This window comes from Ochotona curzoniae, unplaced genomic scaffold (genome assembly GCF_017591425.1).
Source record: "Ochotona curzoniae isolate NIBS_2020 unplaced genomic scaffold, NIBS_Ocur_1.0 scaffold_4506, whole genome shotgun sequence".
NCBI lineage: Eukaryota > Metazoa > Chordata > Mammalia > Lagomorpha > Ochotonidae > Ochotona > Ochotona curzoniae.
Genome location: NW_024467119.1, coordinates 72,838,736 through 72,863,619, shown reverse-complemented (window position 1 = coordinate 72,863,619; position 24,884 = coordinate 72,838,736). Strand labels below are relative to the sequence as shown.

At 41.8% G+C, this 24,884-nt stretch overlaps 1 protein-coding gene across 1 annotated transcript in view; it reads left to right on the top strand.

Moving 5' to 3' along the window:
* ZNF827 (zinc finger protein 827) overlaps window positions 1-24,884 on the top strand; it is a 128,811-nt gene that overhangs the window by 68,503 nt on the left and 35,424 nt on the right. The window contains exon 8 of the mRNA XM_040967395.1: window positions 8,384-8,487. Coding sequence (XP_040823329.1) covers window positions 8,384-8,487 — 104 coding nt within the window. The remainder of the gene's footprint in view (window positions 1-8,383; window positions 8,488-24,884) is intronic.

The window sequence follows — 24,884 nt, the reverse complement described above, 5'->3', positions numbered from 1 at the left end:
GATAGAATGAAGTGCAAACTCGGAGACCTTCAGATCCTGTGTTCTTCTCCAGGTGCCTTTGACAGGTCATACCAGGACAAGGGTGGCATAACAAGCCAAAAGATAAATGTGGCTTAGGTGCTGGCTTCTGCCTCATCTTCTAGTCTGGGATTTCGTCCTAGAGTGTCTCTGCTCTTGTTCTTAGGAATGCATGCATCATTCCTTCAAAGGGCAACCTCTGCTCTAAGCAGCAGTGTCCTCTCAGGACGCAGCAGCCCAGCGGAGTCTTAGCCACCACACCCGCACAGCCTCACTGCGGAGCAAAATGGGCACGTCCACGCTCAGCTGCTCACCTCAGCAGAAAGCCCATTGTCCTGGGTATGCAGCAAGTCAGATGCCTGCAGGAGATCCAGGCCCTTCCACAGGCTGACATTTGGAGTGTCCGGATGTCCCGGGTTCACTTCCTTGGTCTGTGGTTGGCTCTGGCTGGGCCCCGGGTCTGGCCTCTCCACCGCAGTGGCATGGGACAAGGCTGGCCATTGTGCTCCTCAGCCGGAGAAGTTTCCTGGCTCCCCTGTGGGTGAATGCTAGAGCTGCAACAACAGGAACTTGTTCCTTGAAAATTCGGTGTTAGGTTGTACTACTCTTGGCCTGCCTTTAAGACAGCCGTTGTGCTTTTCAAAGAAGAAAATAGCCAACAATACCAACATACGGATTTCTCCTCAGAGGCTTATTTTTTGGCAATATTTGATACAACCTCTTCCTGGCCTAGCTTTTGGGCTTCTGAAAGTGAAGTAGACTTGATAGTGACTGTCATTCAGATGCGGTTGTTCCTGCCTGGTTGTCTTCCATCTGTCCTCCAGAGCCTGCTCTTTAAAAGACCTAGTCTTTTTAAAAATCTTCAGGACTCTTTTTTTTTTAGTATTAAAAATTACTTTTACATGCAGAGAGGAATGCACAAAGAAGCAATGACATTTTCCTTCTGATACCAAGAGAGCACCACTGCTAAGCCAGAGCTGGATATCCTGGTTGAATTATTTCTCTAATTACTGATATACCTTCTAATTACTGGTATACCTTCTTATAAAAACTAAGTCCTGCTATATAGAGTTTTGTCATCTCACCTTGCACATCTAGTAAGACCATCATTCCATGTCAGCCAACCAAACTCAGCGATTATTCTCTTAATGTTGACGTGAGATTCAGGGCTGGGAAGTGTTGGTTTATGTTGTCAGTCCCCTGTTACTGGATATCCAGTGAGTTCTCTCTCCAGATTAGAGCCAGTATAGACAGTGCTAGACAATTGTGTCTCAGACTAAGCAGTTTCAGGCTTTAACTAAGAATTGACAAACTGATTTCCAAAAAAAATTGACTCTATGATTCTACTGAGAGACAGACAGCTGGAGACTATTTCAAAAGGTCTCATCAACTTGGTGCTTTCTCACCTATTAAAAAATTTTTTTAACAGCCAAAGGATATGAATCCCATGTCAAAGTGTCTTTGCCTTTATTGATTCTGAATACTGATGATCATTTTGTTTATGAAGTTTCTGTTTGTTGTTTCTGTGTATTTCAATTTTACTAGTCATTCTTTTGTTTGATGATTTATGTAAGTTGGATGTTTTTGTTGCATTGGTTGAGCTATTAAATATTTCAAAACAAAATAAATAACATGAAATAATAAATCAGAATCCCTCTGGTAGAAAAATTATCAACATTTTGCCATACTACTTTTGATGATCTTTTTCTCCCCTACATTTTAAATCGTGTCCCAAATATCATACATTCACCTCCAAAGTCTTTGGTATCTAGCTCTAAAAAAAAAATGGAAAAGACATCTCTCATGATATCATTTCACACCTTGTGAAGTTAACAGTGCCATTGTTGAGATGCCTCTATGTGACGGGGACCAGCCAAATGCCCAGCCTCATCAGTGCCTAACATCTGCACTTCTCTGTCATCTGCAGATATCAAAGAAGAAAACCTGGAGCTTGTGTGGGTAGTAAAATTAGGGAGTGACGGTGGCTCCTCCCTAAGCCCCATTTAGAAACCACAGGAGCTGCAGCGGCAATTTGTACATATACATCCCTATTGAAACTTGCCCAACTTGTAGAGATTAGTTCAAGTTTTACACGGCACGGTCCCTCTTTCTTAGAAACTGTGCAGTCCCAACATGAGCCACAACCGCGCTCCCAAGCCCAACCTGCTGGGGTCACAGGAGGTCTCTGTCATGTCCCTTTTAAGGTTGGAGAAGGAATTTTCTGTCTCAGATGATGGGGGCTGACTTGGAGGAAAAGGCTGCCAGTCATTATCAATGCTAAGCACTCTTGGCCTCCCCCACAGCCTCTGACCTGCCCCCCCCAAACAGGTCTTCCTTGGTTCCAATAAACAAACCAACAAATGCATAAATGAGCTCAGGAGCAGGGGACTTGGTCTCCGTGAGGTCTGAAAGGGAAGGACGGTGTTCCCCAGCACCATTCACATGGTGTTTCCTTTTACTTTTAGATTCTCTGTGTCGCTGACCCCAAGCGGTCAGATGGTAAACTGGCTCTCAGGTTTATGTCCCCATGTCAGTGTCTGGCAAATGTCAGAGGTAGCAGCTACAGGCCTTTCATCCAGAAAGAAGCAGAGGACCTGCGTTGGAAACTGGGGAGATGACGCAGCGTCCTGGGTCACACAGGACTACACTGCCACAGTGAAGTGGCTGTGGCAGGGCTCGCCACTTTGTGCTACATGGTGCCAAGCCTGGCACCTGTACTGAAGCCAGGCATTTTTACTTAAAAAGAGTTCCAAATTCTTTTGCAAAAATATGTGAAACCAAGCATTTTACGCATTTTGAATATAATAGTTTACAACTGTTATAAAACGTATACCTTATGTAAATTTGTCAAATACTTAATATGTATTTCATTATAAATTACGAGCTAATAAATTCATCAAAGAATATTTGAGAAAATCAAAGTAACTACTCAAAAACAAAGAAAATTACATTCATTGCTAGAAATAAGTTGACAATATAATGATGCTATTTGATTGTTTTTAAAATTGAAATATCTAAAAATAAAATGTGACAATGTTTTTGAGCTGTGGGCATGTTTTCATGCAGGATATTCCAGCTTCTTAAAGCTTCTTCCGACTTTAAAGTACCTAAGGGAATGTTGAGAAGACAGTTATAACTAATTCAAATATAAGTACTTTCCCCATTTCTCATCTTTGAGCAATTCCATCTTTCTTTCTCTTTTTTGCTTCTTTATTATTATTATCATTTTATGATACAGTTCCATAGGCCCTGAGATTTCCCTCCCCCATTCCTCACTGAGTTCCCCTATATTATTACTATAATATAGTTCTTCATAAACAGTCATAGGTCCATCATTGTGGGCATGAACAATGGCAGAGAGTCCAGCATCCTATTGTCAAGATACAGTAAACAGTTTCATTGGGAGTCCATCTTTAGCCTGGAAGTAGAGATACATACTGCATTGTATCCTCGCATCTGGATATACTAGTCTCCATTACACAGTTACTATACATCCCCTTAAATGAAAAGCCACAGTACAGAATTAACAACAGGAAGAATCTCATCTTTCTTATTGGGTATGTTGGAGAAGCTTTAAAAAGAAAGTGTTGTTTGTCAAGGACGTGCTATTGTTAGCAAACTCTAGTTTTGTTCAAGGAAAACATTTCCGGTTTGTTCTCATTTCCTTCAGTTTCATTATATGGACGGGAAGATTCCGTATGAAAGTTACCTTTCTCTGTGTTAGCCGTCACATTCATATCCCATGTATTTGGAAAATCTTTGAACCAGAATAGGGTTTACTCTTGGAATAACTTTGGTTAATCAGCTGTTTCTTCTTGTGGCTTTTGGAGACTTAGCAGATTGTTTCCTCAACGAGTGCTTCCTGTTCAAAATGTTAATGTCTCCAGGTGTATCTGAAGATCTAAGTAAGCCAGAGGTTAGAGTTCTAAATATCCCACTTCAGTGGTTTTAGACAAATACGTGATAATCAGTTCATTAAAACACCAAGAGTCTATCCATACACAAAGCCAGTAATACAGTGTCTTGAATCGCTGATAGCTGTGTTCAATGGAGGAGGAGATGGAAAGTCGTCTGAAGAGACAACTCAGGGCCTGGGGTCTGCCTGGGAGCAGAGAGAAGCTAGAAAGAGAACTGGCTCCCAGGGCTGGCAGAGGAGTGAGCGAATTAGTTGGGCAGCCAGCTATTTGCAATGCCAGTATCCTGAGTCCGGGCACAGTTCAATTCCAGTTGCTACATCTTTAGTCCATCTCCCTGTTAATGAACCTAGGAAAGCAGAGGAAGCTGGTCCAAGTGCCCAGCCCCCTACCACCTGTGTATGAGACCTTCATGGAGTTCCTGAATTTTGGCTCTAGTAAGTGTTAAGGCCATTTGAGTACTAAACCAGTAATGCGAGTTCTCTTTCTCTCTCCCCCTCTGCCTCTCAGCCTTTCAAATTATTAACAGAGCACTTAAAGGAAAACCCTAATTCCGATAGAGCTTTCCTACCCCAGACTGGGGCTTTCAGATATCCTTTTGCAGTATCTAGCTTATGAAACATATCCACCTCAGATCATTTATTTTGAAAATTTTCTTAGGAAATAAAAAAAGCAAAATTAGCCCAAATTGTTTTGGAGATATTTTATTCAGCTCCTGGGAATGAGAGCAGGTACCGGGAAGCCCTGCTACATCATATAGCAGAAGAAATTATGTTATTTTTGAAAAAAACATCACTTTCTCTCATTCACAATAGAAATGTGTCCCCCGTGTAGATGGAAGTCAGGCTATCACTTTCGGATAATTTGTCTGAACTCATATTGAATAGAATTTGTTTCACCCTGATCTATCTAGGTCCTTATGGGTTCTGGGCAAAAACTCATTACAGAGCAAACTCTTTCATTCATTGTTTAAATCTTTCTCTTCTCTTTGCAATTCTCAAAGTTTAGTACTGAGGGTTGTTATTGACTTTGAGAAGGAAAAATAACTGATTTCTTCTCAATAGCTCTTTAAAACTATAGTGTCATGACTCAACATAAGTTTCTTAAATTCCTCCTCCATACTATATCCACCTTCATTTTGCTTTATTCTATTATTGCTATCAATGTGAGTATTCTCATCACATCCTGGTTCCAATGTTGGTCCCTGGGTGAAGGATGATATAGGCCTGTATCTCTGCCACACTTGGCATTAGCAAACATATCACTATTTAGAGTCGTGATAATCTCATATGGATTACTATAATGTTTACTGGGAAACAGTTTTTTTTTGCAGATTTATTTCTTTTTATTGCAAAGGCAGATTTACAGAGAGAAGGAGAGACAGAGAGAAACATCTTCTGGCTGCTGGTTCACTCCTCAAGTGGCCGCAATTGAGCCCATTTGAAGTTAGGAGCTTCTTTCAGGTCTCCCACGCAGGTGCAGGAACACAAGGCTTTAGACAGTACTCCTCTCCTTTCCCAATCCATAAGCAGGGAGCTGGAATTGGCATAGCTGGAGCACAAACTGGTGCCCATAAGGGATCCCAGCATTTGTGAGGGGAGGATTAGCCAATTGAGCCACTGAGCTGAGCGCTATAAAACTTTTTGCTGTCCCATGCAGTTGACCCCACAGCCCATACTGTTGAAGGTTGGAGTGGTCCAGATGAAATCACAACCCTTCCAACTTTGTGTCTTAGCCATTTGATTAAATACAGAAGAAATATAGAAATACCCTTCAATATCCATTTCACCTTAACCCGGAAAAGAAATTTAAATAGCTAAAAGTTTTATGCGATTGTCTTTTCTAAGTAACAGTGGGGAACTTGAGCTACTCAGAATCTAAGCCACCATCTGCCAGGTGCTGCTAGTGAATATTGTGGAATAGGTGTGTGACTACATAAGTTGCAGGTAGCCGGTCTTTGTCCAGGGCAAAGGGAATATGTTGTAGTAGATGGCAGTTGTGTTAAGTGACAAGAAATGCTGATTTGTTTCACTATTAACTGTTAGTTTAGCTTCTACCACCAACTTTTTAACCAAAAATAAGAACCAGAGATAAATATCTTTTTTTTGGTTTTATAATTTTTGCCTTTCATTTCCTTAGCTTATGTTCTGATAGAGGAATACTCTTTATCTATAGATGTAGACAGATTATATACGTGTTGTCTATATAAAAATATATATTATGTATTTGCATAATTAAAGTCTAGGCAGCTGGGGAGTTAGTGAACAAAAGTCTTACAGCACTTATACCCTGACTGCTTCCTGCAGTAATTGGTAAGCCACTTGAATTTTTGGCTAACGACATGTATAAATGCACTCCAGAGCACATAGTGAAATTTGACTATTTCTATTTATTGCTGTCCCCTTTGAGAAGTTGTAGTCCCCACTCAGGCTGGTTCTTCCTGGAACTTCCTTCCCCACCACCACAGGTTGCCAACAGCAGGAGCAAGGTGCCCACCTGGTCACCTCTTTCTCGAGAGTGCTTTGTCTACTGCAGGTTGGGACGTCAACTGACAGCAACGAACTTCTGCACTTCCCATTCACTGAGAGGCATCAGAGAAGAAAAGGGCTTAGTGGAATATAATCTCAACGCTGGAAAAATCTCTTTGCTCGGTGCAGACTTGTTAAGTGCAGGTCTGGAGTCTGCTACCCTCTCCAAGCATACAGAGTGTTAGCAATGACCGATGGCAGTGAAGATCGTCACATGAAGCAAGCACGTGGCATGGAGGGCAGGCTGTGAAGTTGGGTTTCCCTCCTTCCTGTCTACTTTAACTATGGTCTAATAGGGTGGCCGAATGACAACTCTGCAGACTTCTCTGCCAAGTCTCCAGCTTCAGTCCCAGCTGTTCCTGGGTTAATTCAGTGGCCTCCAACCCTGACCTTGTGGTTCAAGTCCCTGTCTTCCATTGCTTTCCCTTCTCTTAAGGTGCCTCCAGCCTTGGAGTGGCAGCAGCTTCATGCTCTTCCTGTCTCTGGGCTGTGTTACTGCCCCAAGGACCTTCCACCACCAGGAACCCACTTCTGGTGGTTGAACTTGCTTAGTTGCAATAAATAGGTTTTTCCAGGAGCCAGGTCAGGGACTGCAGCACCGCTATGTGTGTTGTGATCTTTTTTTTTTTTTTTTTTGCAGTTAACTTTAGATATGGGGCATGGTGACTCAGTTCATTCTTTGACATCTAGCTTTTCTGTGCGCTATGCTGTGAAACCAAGGAAACCCTGGCAGGATATGTAGGGGCCCGATTTTAGGCTTTTCTGGGTCACCAGGGAAGTTGAGGGTCACCCTGGTCGGGGTCTCCCTTTCATGTGAGATGACCATGTTTCCTTGGGACCCCTCGTGCTTCCTGCCTCTGAATCCTTCAGAGGCAACACAATTGTAGATTGTATTGCAGCCTCGCTGAGGACCGGTGGTTGTTTCCTTCAGTAAAGCGGCCCTGCTCCAGCTGTCTGTGCTTCTGATGTGTGCTACTGGTCCCTGAGGGGTCAGATCACAGAATGTGGCTGAGCTGGGGCAGCCCTACCTCCAACTTGAGCAGAATCACAGATGGGTCCTTTGTGGCTTTGAACTAGGCAATTGATCTTTGACTAGGTCCAACATACTTGGAGGAAGGTCAGAGCTAAGAGAAAATTCAGGAAATGCTCTAATATTCTTCTCAAAGGGTCTAACAGTGTTTAAGCAGCAGGGTTTCCTGTGTTCGACCTAAATAGACAAGGCTCCATAAAGTCCATGGAAAATGCGTATCATGAGAAAATATGACTTTCAAAAATACTTGCATCAAATAAGCTTGTAAGCGCAACTGTTTGGTTGCCACTTAACACTTAACTCTGTATCTGAGTGCCTGGCGCTTGTGCCTGTTTTTATACTTCTGATCCAGCTTCCTGTTAATGCAGTCCTGGGAGGCAACAAGTGATGATGGTTCCAAGTGCTTGGGTCCCTACCACCCACATGGGACACACAGTGGAGTTCTAGGTTATGGCTACAGTCTGACTAAACCCTGGTTATCAACGGCATTTGGGAAATGAACCACTGGATAGATAGTATCTCTCCCTCGCTCTTGCTCCCTCTCTCTCTTTTCTTTCTTCCAACCTCCTTCCCCATCTCCCTCCTTCCTTCTCTGCAAATAATTGAAACTGCTTCAACATTTCAATATAAACTTTTAATTCAATTTTCCATGAACGTTTTGGCAATTTGCTTTTAGAAAATCAGTCTGACATAACATGTATGTTCCTTCTCTGTTTTAAGCATAAATGCTCTATGGTCTTTAAATTAAATGTCATATGAAATAGCAGCCCCTAATCCAGTACTGTGTGTGTGAGCGTGTGTATGTGAGTGTGTTTGTGTGTGTATGGAAACAGATGATTTGGGTGTCCTAATTAACTTTCATTTACTAAACCTACTCCCCACCCCCGCCCCAGCCCTTTCTTTTCAGAAGACTCATTTAGACAATCACCATTCACCTCCAATTCAAAAGATCTGCTGCCCAGTGAGTCTCTGCTTCACGGAAGAATATCAACTCCAGGTAGGGAAATCTGTTCCCTTCGCTTCTACTGTTGGTTGCTGAGGAATTGCTTTTCTCAAATGTGTGAATTTTCAGATGCTTGCAGCTTATGTGTCATGCTTATTCATGGGAGGCTTAGGAGCTAGAAAAGGAAGAGGAACTCAATTGTATCAGCCAGGAAAGTTTATTAAAATAAAATGTGGATGGTGATAACCTCTTCATCCTTACTTTAAGTGCTTATTACTCCTTACGTGTGATTTTGTCTGTGTAGTGAATTTCCTTTTCTTCAAAACAAATCAAGTTCAATCCCAAAATAATTTGCTTTACATGTTGTCGCAGTCTCAATCAGGCAGTCAGGAAGATGTGGGAGGATGGTGGCAAGAAGACCAGTTCCCAGTAGGACAGGACAGGCCCACAGCAGGCAGAGTGTCCACAGAAGTCACTTCCATCTCCAGGGATACAGCACAGCTCATTGAAAACATGACGTCACCCAAATTCCATCTCTCTTCTTAACTGTAGTATCCACATATATCTATCCAATAATTTTGCCACCTCAGTCATCGATACCTAATTTGTTACCCAATTACTCAAGTCAGAGAAAAGATGTGCTGTAGTCCTCTGGTCAGCGGCCTGGCCACCCCTCAAGGCTTTCATGTGTGTTCTCAGATCTACCACGAAATGAAAATATTCCAGAACTGCTGCGCCGTAGTCCCAGACCCACCAGCAACCCTGCCCCACCATCCTGTTCTGCCCTGACAGACATGACCATTGTTCCCAGCCATGGAGATGAAGGTGGGGGCCCCATTCATGTTCATTTGTTCAAGAGAGCAGCATGGGAACTAATACACTGTGTATATGCAGTTAAGGGGCTTACAGTAGGATGTTTGGCCTTGTAACCCCTTCAAGAACAAAATGCAAATGTCCTGCACATACCCATGAAGCCCCATGTCACAGAGCACTGGAAATCTGATTAGTTGGTTCAAACAGAGCCAAGTAATATCTGAAACATTGCCATGTGGCCTTATGTTGGAATTGTTTGTGACTTACAATGGGAGAAAGGCAAGTCTGTATTCCCTAGTCTAGGAATGGCAAATCATCCTTTCTTAGCAGCACACGTGCAGCCAGAGTGCAGATGCCTGCGTGATCTTTAGCTTTGCCACCATGGCTTTTCTGTGCAACCACCAGAAATAACCTGCCCACACAAAACATGTTGCATAATAGCTAACTCCCAAGGTGGAAAGGAATTCTGCTTAGTTTATGTCTTCCTCCTCCAACAGGGGCTTCGGAACTACCGCTTACTTCTTCACCATGTTTTTTTGTGTAGCCATCTCCCTGGTCCCAAAATTATTGCCCTGCTATTAAGTTGATGAATTGTGACTTTCTCATGTCAAAATAACTGTCTAGGAATTACCTGTCAGGGTGCTGTGACCCACATGGCCAGCCTTCCATGATGTATATACAAACTCTGCATTGCTGCCTTAATGCAAGGCTGCCTAGGGTGTAAGGAAAAAAGTGTTTCATCAGTCAAGTCAAAGACGAACTGAATAGGGGATGGCAGAAGAGGTGGGACTGATCACAGGGAGGCTTTCTGTCATTCATTTGATAGACTTAGCATTACACATTAGCTAAGATCACACTTAAAACTTGACTCTCAGACTCTCATTTTAGGGGTAGGTCAGCGTAACCAGGATTTTTCAAAAGTAAATCCAGTCTGCTAACAGATCATCCATTGATTTTACTTCAAAGCCTTTCCTTAGGCAAAGATCATTGTGTATTCCTAGTGTATACATATAAACAGCTAGAAAGTGTGCTTTTACTTCTGAATAAGCAAGGTGAAAATGTTTTGGAGATAGAGATAAAAACTGGAAAATCTTAGAATGATGAACGTGGCCTTGTGATGGAGTCCTGGTATTCTGAAGATAATTTAGTAAGGAAAGGCTTAGCAATTTGACTAACTGGAGAAGAACCAATCTGAACCAACCAAACTTGCCACAATAGAGATTAAATTTTAAAGAAAATTTATTTCTTTCCAGTCTGGCCTTAGCTATTATACAGCTGATACAGGTCTCTAGTTTTTTTTTTTTTTTACTATACATTCTGAAATTTGGCAAAAGAAAAGAAACTCTACAGGTTACAACTTCTGTGTAAAGAAATAAGTGGCAAAACATAAAGCTGGGCTAGATATAGCCTTCTCATAGTACAACAAGGATAAAATCCATGCATTCTATTGAAGAAACATCAGTGTACTTGATTATGAAGTGCTGCTCCAGACCTACGGGGAAGTTAGGTAAAATTTTGTGCACCATAATTTCATCTGGAAATCAGAAAAGGTGTGAATGCCAAGACATACCTCATCCTGAGGGTTTCAGACACATATTGTGGTCCTACATCTGTTCTAGTGTTCTGCTACATGCTAGGGACAAAGACATTAAAGTTACAATTGAGGGTCTTAAAGTTGGAAGACCAACTTGCTTTGTCATTGCAGAGGCTGGGGCCAGGAACAGGAATCCAGAGGCATTCTTCTGGTCCTGGGGCAGCCTTGTATATCAGTGAGAGCTTGAGAAAAAGGAGACGGATGGAAGGGGAAAAAAAGAGGGCAGCAGATGGGCCAGAGACACAGACAGAGAGCAAGTTTGGTTTGGGAGACCAAAGCCTGGTAGGGAGTAATCACAGCTGTGCATTAAGGAGGAATCCAGTAAGGAGACTGTCACGACTGAGAAAATTATTTGTTTCTACTACATAAATGAAACGCTCAGATTCTTCAGAAATCTCCTTTTAGGTAACTAAAACATTACAAAGAAAATATTGTTTCTGTTCTTTTGTTCACTTAAGAAACCTTTTCTTTCCATACACAATGCAATGGTAAATGTCAGCATAGAGAATTTCAGATTCCCAGTTACAGAGACCATCATGGAGGAGGTTTCATGTTCCAACTTCCAAACTAAGAAATCCCTTGACAGTGGGGAAAACACATAGCATTGTTTTAACAGCAGACCTGTTCCATCTGCTTTCAGGGGAGTGAACTTCCCTCCTAAATGCCCTAGGAGTAAGATGAGACTAATTCTAAAAAGTCAACAGCCCTGAGCTCGGGGATTTGTGATACATTTAGTAAGTCGTGGTTGTGATCATGTTTTAAGCCTGGTGGAAAATGAAGAGCCAGGCGAGGGGGAATAGCGGAGCAGGGAAAGGATGGCAGGACTGGGAACTGTGAAGAAAATCGAGAATAGCACAGCGAACTAAGCATTTGCCTTCGGCAGATGGTATCTGAAACTCACAGCTGTTCCCACCCAGAGAAACAGAACAAACACAGAGTGCGCAATGGCCTGGCCTCAGCCATTGCCAATATTTCTCGGCAGACTTTCCTGAGAACTGGAGAACCTCAGGAGCTCAGCCCTAACTGAGAACGCCCTCTGCAGAGGTAGCAACAGAGTCCCCAGTAAAACAACCAGGTAAAGGACTGCTGTCACCTGCTGGATGTACGTGGGACAAATGTGGCCCAAATCGTGACTGCTGGTGTTGCTGTTTATGATTTTACAGAAGGAATGAAAGAACCTTTATAAGAGAGAGGTGATAAAAGTCACACACACACCATGGGTATTTTAATGGATGTAGTTTCACTTACAGCCATCTTGGTGCAAAATTTACACTCATTGCCGAGTCCAAATCAGGTCGTTTTTCAGGGCATATGAGGATGACTCTGTATTTCAACTCATCATGCCATTGTAGCTGCAGCTGTTTCTGTTTTCCCATCAGCATTCTGTACGTAAAGGCTAATAAGAATACTGTGCAAGAGCACATCTCTGTGCTGCTTCTCAACAATCCTGTGTTGTTGTGAATCTGAAGTCACAGTGTGTTTGCTCTCTGTTAAGCCAGAGAGAAACCCTAGTGGGTGTGAACAACATCGTGAGCTTCTGTGGAATTCTTTCCCAGTGTTTGCAGTCTCCCATACTTCTGTTGATTATTTCAGATGGAACTTGGAGTTAGATGAACTGAAGCACATCATCAGTTATAGTTGTGCATCCTTACCATGGCATTTTCTATCTTGACGGAAGAAAACTCTTCTGTTATTATTATTTGTAAATGTACAGACAAACACAGAAGAACATTAGCACCCCTTGCAAAAACAGCCTTTTTTGACTGGATAGGCTGGGGGGAAGCTGTAGTTTCTTTCAGGATTTGGAATGCCCGTCAGGACTGGGTGTTAAGTCAAGGCTTGTTTGAATGAGTCTGCCTTGTCCCCAGGCTGGTTTATCATCTCTTATTGCTGTTCTTCTCTGTTCATCACTCTGATACCAGTGGTGCCATGCCCTATTTTCAGAAATTTCAACAAATGATGCCTTGCATTAGCAAGTTACCAGCAGCCCGGTCAGCTTGCTATGGTACTAGCCAGATACCAATGACCTCTGTTAGACAGCTGTTTTAAAAGGCATATCTTAACATGTGCGTGTTACCATTCTTTATGTTAAGGTGAAGAGAGAGACACTTTGAGTTAGAACACACAGGACATTCTTTCCAAATCAAACTGAAGTTACTGATAAACAATCAAACATCGACTATAGGTGTGTAGGATTTCTTGTAACTTGAGGTCCATGTTGATGAAACAAATTCCTTCTGCATAGACAAGGCAGCTGACAGTGCTCAAGAATTCACTTGATTGTCAGACACGCAACATACGTCACATTGTTGAATTCTGAAAACAACTTATTGAGACACAGGAATGAGTCACAATTTACGGATGACTAGAGGGAGGCTTAGATTTGACAACTTATTCCAGTTCATGGGGTGGTGAGTAGCGACAGGGAGTTTTGGCGCAGGCTGCACAGCACGGCCTTGTCTCTCCTCCAGCCCTCTCCTGCTGTCTTCCAGCAGGTGGGGAGCAGACAGAACACTCTTCCCCAGGAATTGTCCGTACTCCCATAAAGTTTACATCTTAAGTTGTTACTGATGAGCTGCTTCCTTTGAGTTAGAGATAAGAAGTGTTCCTTTAGGTAAGATCATCCCAGGCATTTACAAGTATTTACTGTTTATTACTGTAAGTCCAGTTCACTTCTCTTGCATTTTGATCTTTTCTCTCTTTCTTTAAGGTTTGAATATCTGGGAATGCTGTCACTTGGAATGTTTCTTTCCATCAGGACTTTAGCAGTCTTCAGTGGATCCCCCTGGTTCCACTAGAGAGCTGGTTCCACAGAGGTCTCAAACTGCTCATTCATTCTCTGCATGTCTACAACGCCTGGATCTTTCCAGGCCAGACAGAAGTCAGGAACTCATCCGGGAGTTTCATATGGGTGGCAAGGATCCGAGTGCTGAAACTATGACTTGCCTCTTCCCTGGCAGCACGTTAGTATGCAATCCAAATTGGGAGTGAAGCAGGTATTCTCATGTAGGACCTGGGAATCCCAACTGGCATCCTGACCAAGCAGACACTTGCTCCAGGACAGGTCTTTCGGATACTGGCATCTTCTGCTTGTTTATCTGGCTGCTGTTTACATGCCTAGGTAATTTTGTGAAAATTCATCAAGCCATGGGCTTATGACAGTTGTTTCTGCCTTCGTCAAGGCTAACTGGTTTATATACAAATAGGCAGCCATGGCTGCCAAGTAGACTCCTCCAGGCCATGGAGGGGAGGGGAGTGCACATTTGCTCCAGGCAGTGACGATGATGACAGCAGGGTCTTTCAGTTGTATGACTCTCAGTGTGCAGGAACATTTCTACTTGTAACACAAACCAGTCACTCTGAACTAATGACAGCCAGGTTGATAGATCTTCCTTCTGTTGCATTTCAAGTCAGAAACCATTCCATGCTACTTGTAGCATTTCTTTGATGTACTTGCAATAGATAAGCTATAGTCTGTACATCTATTTACCAGTGGAAAAATGTTATCAAAGTTATGGATTTCCCTGAGCCAGATAGTGTTTGAGGCTAAAAACTGCTCACAGATAACCCATCAATCCATCACTGGTCAGGTTGGTCTTAGCCAATGCATAGGTGTTTTGCAAAAATGGAGCTGATGACTCTGTTAATCACTGCTTGTAGAGAAAGGTTCTTCATTAGACATTAAGAGCTTGTGTTTGATTTAACCCCTCTCAAAAATCCAATAAATTAACTTAGTTTAACTTTTAAATATTGGTTTCTACAGGCCAATAATCATAAGCTCACACATTGAAATTTAGGAAAAGTTTTTAAAGGTGTTAACCTTTCCCAAAGGAGAAACTCATCTGAGAATATTTCAAACAGTTTGTGCGAAGATATAATTAAAGCACAAATTCATTTTGATGCAAAGAAGTTTCAAAATCTGGGCCTAGTACGGTAGCCTAGTGCTGAGGTCCTCACCTTGTACACTCCAGGATCCCATATGGGTGCCGGTTCTAATCCTTATGACCCTGTTTCCCATCCAGTTCCATGCTTTTGGCCTGGAAAAGCAGTCGAGAATGGCCCAAAGCCTTGGGACCCTGCACCCGCGTGGGAGACCCAGAAGAGGCTCTGGGTTTCTGGCTTCAGATCAGCACAGCTCCAGCCATTGCGGCCACTTGAGAAATGAACCAATAGATGGAAAATCTTTATTTCTGTCTCTCCTTCTCTCTGCATATCCGACTTTCCGATTAAAATAAAATAAATCTTTTAAAAAAAGAAAAAGAAGCTTCAAAATCCATGTATATAAGACATCTTTAGAAACATTCGTGGAAAAAGTGTGTTATGGAAAAAAAATCAGGAATAAATTTTAAATTTGTGTATACTGAAACAAACACATTTTAATTTCATTTTCCGTGAACTCTTCTCTCTGATTTAGTTGCCTCCCGGGTGACATGTATAGCAAATCACAGACTGTGTTCATGCTATTCCTTTATCTCTGCCTGTTGGCACATGCACTGAATCTCTTGATAGCAGAGAGAACCATCAACTGTTTCATGTTGGTACTTGGTGGGGATTGGTATCATCCAAAAGCCCTCTTAGGAGCCCAGCGAGGACTCTGTGTCTTAGGCACAGGTTCCCCGGGGAGCTGTGTCCCCTTTGGCCTAGGCTCAAAATCTTTCTGTGAGCCAAGTAAAACATGTATGTGCTCACATAAAATATTCTGACCACAGTTTCTAAGGCTTCCACGGTGCCTGTGCTTGTGTTGTATTTTTCCAAAGACCATTTAGATGCCTTGAGAATGAATAGTGCTATAAAAGGCCAAATTCTTGAGTATGTGTAATGGATGATGGAGAATATTTGTTTGAAAATTGCAGTGTAGTGACCCTGGCTTCAGTTTGTGACTGGCTAATTCAATCTACAAGGCCTTTTCTATGTATGCAATATGTTCTTCCATTCCTTTGCTATCAAAAATACATATTCTCATTTCATGCAATTTCTTCTTTGTGTTTATTCCTTTTCAGGGCAGCAACTGCCCTCCTGTAACCAAAGGAGAAAAAAATAAAAAAGAAGAAAAAGTAATTCCACTCACAAACTAGACCATCTATTTTGATTCAGACAAATCTAGTCTGTGTTACCATATGTAGAACAAATAAGTGCCTTTCCATGAGAAGGGCCAGACGACCCTTGTATCACACCGTAGCCCTCTTATAATGCAGTTCCTAGAATGAGTTATCATTCTTTTCATTATTTTTTTTTAATTTGTATTGCTCTTCCTCAATAACTGTGTTTTCTTTAGCCAGATACTTAACTTTTCTGTTCTAAATTTATCATTCAGAAATGAAATATGTTAGCTAGGAAAACAAAGCGTCAATTGCTGCATTTGTTTGGATATTAGGTCACCACACCATTCCGAGGTGTTAAGTGAAGACATCTCTGGAGCCCTTTGATTCAGCATGTCTCAAACTTTCCTCATACCTCCCTCCAAAAGATATATAACCAATCAAAAATTTAAATTCTTCATCTCCCACTTTTCCTAACTTAGTAGGTCTCATCATCCTTCCATTCATTCTCAGCCCTAAATTTGGATGCCATTTGTTTGGGTTCCTCCAGAAACAGACTCCAAGGCAAAGATTTTAAGGAGGTGAGACTGGGAAACATTGCTTCAGATGCGAGGAAGTGAGTCAGGTAGAAGGAAGTCAATCAGGCAGACATTATCAGACAGGTGTGGACAAGTAGAAATGAATGTTCCTGGGGAATTGTAGGCAACCTTGTAGAAGACACACTTTAGATCTTCCTGATGGGGGAGCAGAGAGAGCAAGGTTACTTATGCAGTCAGCCCTGCTCCCAGGAGAGTTCATTTCCCTGCACTCTGATCTTACAATCCAATGGAGCTGGAAGAAGCCCTCGGGAGGTGTACACAGGTGCTGGGAGCAGAAGATCAGGCAATGAAATGGTAACGCCAAGGAGATTGTGGAGGAGTGTTACAAACAACACCATCTTGCATTTTTATCTCTTCACCCAACAGTTTTATTTAGTCACATCATATCACATTTATCCCTCCTCCTAGATCTCTCCTAATTGCATTCATTTCTTTCCAACCCAACTGCAAATAACTTCATTCACACGTACATCACCTATTATCTGGATCACAACAGTAGCCACTGGCTGGTCTCCCTGTCGACAGTGTCACCTGCTCCAATCCCTTTTCTCCAACTTAGAGACTAACCTTTTGAGAAAGCAGGTCTCATTATGTCACCCCCGGGACCTGGTAGCTGCTGTTGCCCACAAGATCAAGTCTAAACTGTGACTGCATATGTGATCTACTCTCCCCATCTGCTACTTTTTTTTTTCCAAGTCTCTTCTTTCTTTGGATATCGTTCCCAGTCCATCTGAAAGTGAAGCAGGTGCCTTTGATGTCTGGATTTAGAATTTCCTACTTATTCATCAGCCTTTTGGCATAGTTTTATGCTCCCTGTTGGACATAATCTGTTTTGTTAACCATCGAGTTACCAGAGGGTAGCACCTAATGGAGTTGTGTAACAAAACTTGGATGAAATTTGTTGTGGAAGAACTGTGTTGTTTATAGAGCCAGGTTCCAATGTAGAGAGAGCTCATAAGACCGATTATAATGCAGATTCAGATTTTTTTCAAACTGGTTGACCTCAAGGTCAACAACAACCAAAAAAGATTGCAGAGGCGTAGCAATGATATATACGTTTTTTTTTTCTTTTCACATTAGATATAAAGTTGGCTGCTAGCTAGCCAAGAAGCTGGAGGGCATTTCTGGGACAGAGTGAAGAGGAAAGTTCAAGACTATAGTTGGTTTGATATGAAAGTCCGATACTTAAATTAATGTGAAATACCAGTATTGATTTTAGTATTTTAAGTGATAATAAACTTCCCAACCATCAAATCCCTATGTCATTAGTCCCGTATTTAAACCTTGGAATTGTTTCAAGTAGAATTTCCCCCCTATCTGCGCCAGTAGCAATTTTATTTTTAATGTTATCAGATGAACTTTTTTTCATATGAATTATTTTATTTAGGGACATTTTTATATTTCAATGCAGTGGAACCAAAGAAAATGCTGATAAGAAAATCAGAGAGAGAGAGAGTCAAACTCAGATGTGGCTTTCTTGAATTTTGGAGAGTCTATAAAATGGAAACACCTGTTTTGTCTTTCAAATTATTTTTTAAAATTCATACAAGTTTCCTTCTCTTGCTTGTTGAACATACAATAGTTTCGTACACATGCAGAGAGTTTGGCTACACTGTAGGGCCATGGGCCACTCTCTTACCTTTTCCTCCCCTTCTGTAAGAAACAAGTAACAGAGTCAGGCCTGACTGGAGCTGGCAGTTACCACTCATGTACAGCCACTTCTGCCTCCATGATTTACTCCCTCCAATGCTTTTACCTTCAGTCTCATTTCAGACTTGTGAGCCATTATGAAGCTTACCCGAGAGCAAGACTTACTTTACATACTGTGTTAAACAAGGAAGTGAGGCATGAATTATCTAAGAGGAATCTAATACCCCATGTCATTTGTGAGTTCAGACCCTGATGAACCCCCATTCTAGGTCGGGTTGAGGCAGAAACTCTCAAGGTATATGGACAGGAATGTGCTGTGCAGCTAAATCCCTGGAAACAGCTGAATGTCCACAGGTAGGAGACTGGGGAAATACATTATGGAATATTCTGTGAAATGCTATGGCCATTAAAAGACATGAGGGAGATGTGTAGGGATTTTTTTTTTTTTAAAGAATGTCCAACATTGATAGGTTGCAGGAAAAAATGGTTACAAAAAGCATATGTGACATGATCCCATTTATGGTTTTTTAGAATTGTTCTTAAGGATTTATTTTATTTGAAGGGCAAAGTGGCAGAGGGAGAAGCAAACAGATGTTCCATCCATGGTTTATTCTGCAAATGGCCATGACAGTTGGGGCAAAGCTAAACCAAAACCAAGAGTCAAGAACTCCATCTGGTTCTCCCACATGGATGCAGGGGCCCAAGTTCTTGGACCACCTAATGCTCCTGTTGCAGGTGTGTTAGCAGGGAGCTGATTAGAAAGAACAATTGGGGCCTGGTTCGGTAGTCTAGTGGATAGAGTCGTCATCTTGCATGTGCCAGGATCCTGTACGGGCGCCAGTTTGTGTCCCAGCTGCTCCAATTCCTTTCCAGCTCTCTGCTTATGGCCTAGGAAAGCAGTAGATGACAGGCCAAAGCCTTAGAACCCTGCACCCACGTGGGAAACCTGGATGAGGCTCAGGGCTGCTGACTTCAGATCAGCACAACTCTGACCATTGCAGCTGCTTTGGGAGTGAACCAGCGATGAAAGATCTTTCTCTCTGTCCCTCCTCTGTATATCTGTCTTTCCAATAAAAATACATAAATCTTAAAGAAAGAAAGAAGGTGAGAGAGTGAGAGAAAGAGAGAGAGAGAGAGAAGGAAAGAAGGCAGGAAGGCAGGAAGGCAGGAAGGAAGGAAGGAAGGAAGGAAGGAAGAAAAAAACAGAGCAGCTCCTTCCAGCACTCCTATAGGGTGCTAGTGTCAGAAGAGCCTGCCCAACTTGCTGTGTCACAAAGCTGTCACCACCCCACCCCACTACTGCCTCTTCCTCACACTTAACATTCTTGTAAATGCTCAGTCACTTCCTCCACAAAGGAACTGTGGATACTGATTACAGCAGAACAGACGGAAGAGGCCAATGAGCGTATTATTTTAATTTTTAATGTAAGTCCTTCGTCCTACTCTTCCATTTGTGTACATTACTTCTGTAATATTTGAAGATGAGGAGAAGTAAAGGTGAAGATCACCTTTTATATTTTTGAAGATGGGCATTTATGGGTACAATGATTTACAGCCTTTGTGAATGATCTCTAGATTAAGTCAATAAAAAATCTAGATAATGCAATAATTTTTAGTCATTCTCTTTCACTAAGCTCCACCAACTAGAAGTATACCAGATTTGAAAAAAAAAAAAAAAGGATCAGAAAGAATAAATTTTTCAGTTTGATTGGCACTTAAATTTTATGGGCTTCCATCTTACCATAAGTAAGTGTCATTTTTACAGTATAAACAAACAATAGCAAATTCTTTACATTTTGAGCGAAGTAGTAACTACCTTGCCTGTACGCATGATGCCTCTGTAAGCTTTTTTTTTTTTTTGTAAACCTGTATTTATTGTCTTATTCATTTGAAAGATGAAGAGACAAAGGGAGACAGACAGGGGTCCTTCATCTGCCAATTCATGCCCCCAAATGCCAGCAACAGCCAGTGTTGGACCAGACTGAAGCCCCAAGCCAGGAACTCGACTTGGGTCTCTAATGTGAGTGGCCCTGACCCAGCTGTTTGAGCCATTATCTGCTACCTGGCTCCCAGAGTGCACAACAGCAGAAAATGGAACTGGGATTTGATCGCAGGCACTCCAACATGGGATGCAAGCATCTCAATTGGCACCTTAGTCGCCACATCAAACCCCTGTCTCTCTGGAAGTTTCTGTCTTGAGATTGTGCCTGGAGTTCGACAAGATCATCTTGGCAGAATCACATTTAAATATAATCCCAGAGAAAGAGCAGAACAGAAGGCAGTGAAAGTGAAACAACTGCGGAAAAAGACCTGTTGGGAATGTTTGGAAAGTCAATGCGCCAGTTTGTCAGACTAAGGAACGTTAACTCAGTGTCATTTATAAATTGGCATCTACTCTCTTCGTGATGCCCCCAGGCTTCTTCGTTTGCCCACTTGGTACCTTTTTCCCATTGGAGCCTTTCCAATCGAAATGAGTCACCAGCTGCAGAGGCTCGTTTCCCGCCATACGTACCCAGGAATGAGTCACGGAGACCTGTGGCTTCTTCTTAAACTTCAATGGAATTAGGCTCATGGAGCTCACTTGAAAGATTCATAAATGGGTGGGTTTGAGGAAAGAGGCTGGTGAGGTTATCGCGGAAATCAGCTGTATCATAGGAGTGGACAAGAGGCCAGGCAAGAAGATCATTAAGGTGCAGGAGAGCCCAGAGATACAATGATTTACAGGAAAAGATCTGGTCCAAACCTTGGCAGAGGGTCTTTACCAGATGATAGAGGCAAGGGATTAATTGGTTTTGTGGAGCTGAGCTAACCATTTTGTGGCCAGACGACTTAAAAGGCGAGATGACTCATACCTATTATTGTCTTGCTCACTACTTTGTACTGTACAGGCAGTTGCCAAGGGAAAAGTTTACTCAGAAAAAAAAAGGATACGTGGACTCTTGCAAATGCTTTTAACATGTAGGCATGCTTTTGGCATGCCAAAGTTATTTTTGACCCTACTTTGGTCAAATTGTTTTTCATTTTTATGAAAAATGTTAATTTTTAAATTACGCTGGTCTATCTCCCAACTGTTACTTTTATCACTCTAAAATGTGGTATTTTAAAAATACCATCACTGGTGTCTTGCTAAAATTTGCCTTGGATTACATGCCTTTCATAGTAATTAATGTTGGTTTTTATTTTATTTATTTAATTCTTTTTTGTTTCTAAAGGCATTTGAGCATGAAAAGAAATGAAAGTTTACCAGAAACGTTCATACCAGTTGTTACTGTGCGATGATGGAAGTATTGGTTGTGGGCTTTTTAGCTAGTTTCCTTTTCCCCACTTGTCTATAGTCTTTTAGTTCTCTAAAAGGAACATGAAACACGCTTAGAAGTAAAACCTAAGTTGCTTAGCTGCAGTAAGAAGTTAAGGAATAAAAATAAGATTTCTGATTTTTTGAGTTATAAAAGATGCAAAAACATTCTAGGAGACACAAATGCAGTCAGACATTGAAACACACATTTCAGCATGCAAGCTCACTGAGTTCACTCTTGAAATGGTTGAAGTTTCAGGATGGTTACTTATTTTTAACCTCACAAAGGAGATTAATGAATTATATTTATCTTAGGGCACCAGCTGTTACAGAAGAACTGAACACCGTCTTCTCTAAGTTGGTTGTCAAAAATAGGATGTTTAATGGAACAGTCCATTGTGCTGCTGCATTGCACTGTGAGTTTCCTAGGTATCGTTGACAGAGATATAATTAATAAGATCAGAGCTGCTATTAAAAGGTATTTCTAGCAGTTATATTAAGAAGTATAGTGGGCTTTCAGATTTTTGTCTCAACTGTTTCATTTCCTAGTAAGGCAGGTCAGTTTGAAAACTGCTCTCGGGGGCTGTGGACAGGCTCATTGACTTCCTGCTTGGATTACTTTCGTTCTTCTCCAGTGGTGCCAGAGGATACCGAGATGCTCTGAAATGACAATGACACATATAAGGATCTACATATGTTTTTAAGTGTTTGATGAACACTGTGAGAAGCTTGGGAGATGTGTGTACCTCTGGGGTGAAAAGGTCTTTCATCCAACACATACTTACTGAATAGCTACTGAATACCAGATAGCTTTTAGGTCCTGCAAAATGGCATCGAACACAGCAAAGGTCCTGTGCTTATGAGGTTTACACCCTAGAGCAGGAATAGACAATAAACAAATGTAATATGCACACATACAATATTGTCTTATCTATTTTCTGTGGCTATAATAAATACCTGACATGAAGTCATGTATGAAGAATAATTGTTTACTTGGCCGATGGTGCTGGAAGTTGAAAAGTACCAGGGCATGGCACCACCATTTGGCCACAGCCATCTTGCTTTATCACAACACTGTGATAGATGTCTCATGGGAAGATAGAATGAACATGCAGGCTTAGGTCCTCATCCTCTTATACAGCCACCGATCCCATCTTAGAGGCCCTACCCTCATGACTGCATTAACACCGATTACTTTCCAAAGGCCCCTCCACTCACGTAGTATTAAAACACGACTTTGGAGTCTAAGTTTCCAACAGTCACACTCTTGGAGAACACGTTGAAACCATAGGAAGCATCATGAATAAAATAATAAACAAGGGAAACAGAGAGTGGGGCAAGAGGCCATCTGAAGAATAGCTTAAGGAACTACCTGAAGCAAGTGTGGGAGCAAGTCATGCCATGACACTGCAGGGGAAAAAAGCAGGTGGATAAATCTCACTCTGTAGGAGGGATGAGCTGGGCTTGGGGAAGTGACAGCAGCAAGGCAGGTGGGCCTGGTAGGCTGGCAGAGTAGGCTAGGGCTTCCAGAACCTGCTACTGGTAGCAAGGACTCAAGCTCCTCCTGCAAATATGTTGGGAACCAAAGGAATGTTTTCAGTAGAAAACTGTTGTCAACTCACTCCCATTTTAAAAAGTTAATCCAAACTCTTTCTTGTTCAATCTTTAAAGTCCAAATAGCAACCGCTCAAAGACTTAATGAAGCAGAGGTGCTGCATGAAGCTAAGAGAGGCAAAGAAAGTCCATTTGCTGAGTAGTATTCTAGTATGGATGGAAGTTGTGTATGTCCCTCAGATGGTTAGTTATACATAATGAGTGTTGCCACCTCTTAATGTCATTTAGTTTTTAATTATGAAAGAGGAATTGTATAGAATAATTATGCTCAGAAGAAATTTAGAGTATTTTTTTCCACCTGTTTTAAAGTACTAGAGAGATTTTCAACTGAATGGCTGTGGAAAGAAGTCTATAAAACACCCAGGAAGGAGCTGGCATTGTGGCACAGCAAGTTAAGATGCTGTGTATGGGCTGTGCTTTGAGCCCTGGCTACCCAACTTTTGTTTCAGCTCCATACTAATACGCTGGGAAAACAGTAAAAATGGACCAGGTTCTTGGACCTCTGCCACCCACATGAAAGAATTAGAAGAAGCTCCTGGCTCCTGGTTTCATCTTGGCTCAGCACTGGCTGTTATGGTCAATTATAGGGTGAACCTGTGAATGTGAATGGAAAATCTCTCTCTCACTCACTTTCCCTCTCTCTCACTTGCTTTCTTTCTCAATTTCTTTCTCACTCTGCAACTCTGCCTTTCAAATAAATAAATAAATCTTTAAAGAAAGGCCCCAGAAATTATGGAACATGAAATCGGGATTCTTTTGAAAGACAGATCCATTGTTTAAAATTTCTTCCAGAAGAGAGAATGCCTTCATAAGAAAGGTTACTTTAGGTTCACACAAGAATTGCTCCAGCATTATTTTTAAAAAGCTATGTCAGGGAACTGTGAATTCGCCAATAAAGCTGCAAATTACTCTTAACAGATGCTTACGAAACATGCCTACAGGCTATTGTGCATGTGTGTTTTGCCAGTACTGCCATTAAAGAAGTGATTTACAGTCCTAAACCCACTAATGATGGCATTTTCTAATGTTATATTAAATTACTTTGTATAAGACAATAACACCCATTATTTACAACAGAATTCTTATGTGTTTGTTATATACATGTTACACAGTGAAAAGAGCTTGCAGTTCTCATAGTGTGATATGTACCTGCTGGAGTGGAGGGTGTGCTATTTACCCCATTGATGCAAAGTGCTTGATAGGGAATTTCTTTGTTGCCTCTCCTACTTGGGAAACACATCTAAGTACAAAGCAATCAGAAACCTAATCACTAAGTAAGGTGACCACCAGCACTGAAGAGTTCAAACTTCCGGCCTAGTCTCAAGTTCATGTACCACTTCTGCCAACCTCCAATAATCTCTGGGTATTGAGATCATTTTTGTAAACATTTTATTAGCATCGTATCTGAGAAAGCAGTTTCTTCATAGGCTTTTCAGGACTGGCATCCTGTAGATACATTGCTCAGCTATGTGTTTGTCTTCAGTATCTTATTGAAAGAGAGTAGGTGACTGTCCACACCTGGACCCTTTTCTGTACCATTCTCTAGCCTTTACTGCCATCTGAGGCAACTGGCTATGATGGAAGTGAAAGAGTCTGTGTCAGTGGTAAGATGGGCAAGGCATGCCTCCCTTGGAAGCTATGAGATTGACCCCAGAAGAGTCTGAATCCCAGTTTTCCCTGAAATTGTTACAGGCTTCGGAATGCACTGGGGTGAGTGGGCTGGGGGGAAAGAACAGAAATCTTTCCAAGTGATCCAGTTATGGCCACTCTATGATGCCTGTGCACGTTTTCACTTCCCTTTGGCATGTGCAAACAAACTGGTCAGAATTTCTAAAAGGGCTGCGCTG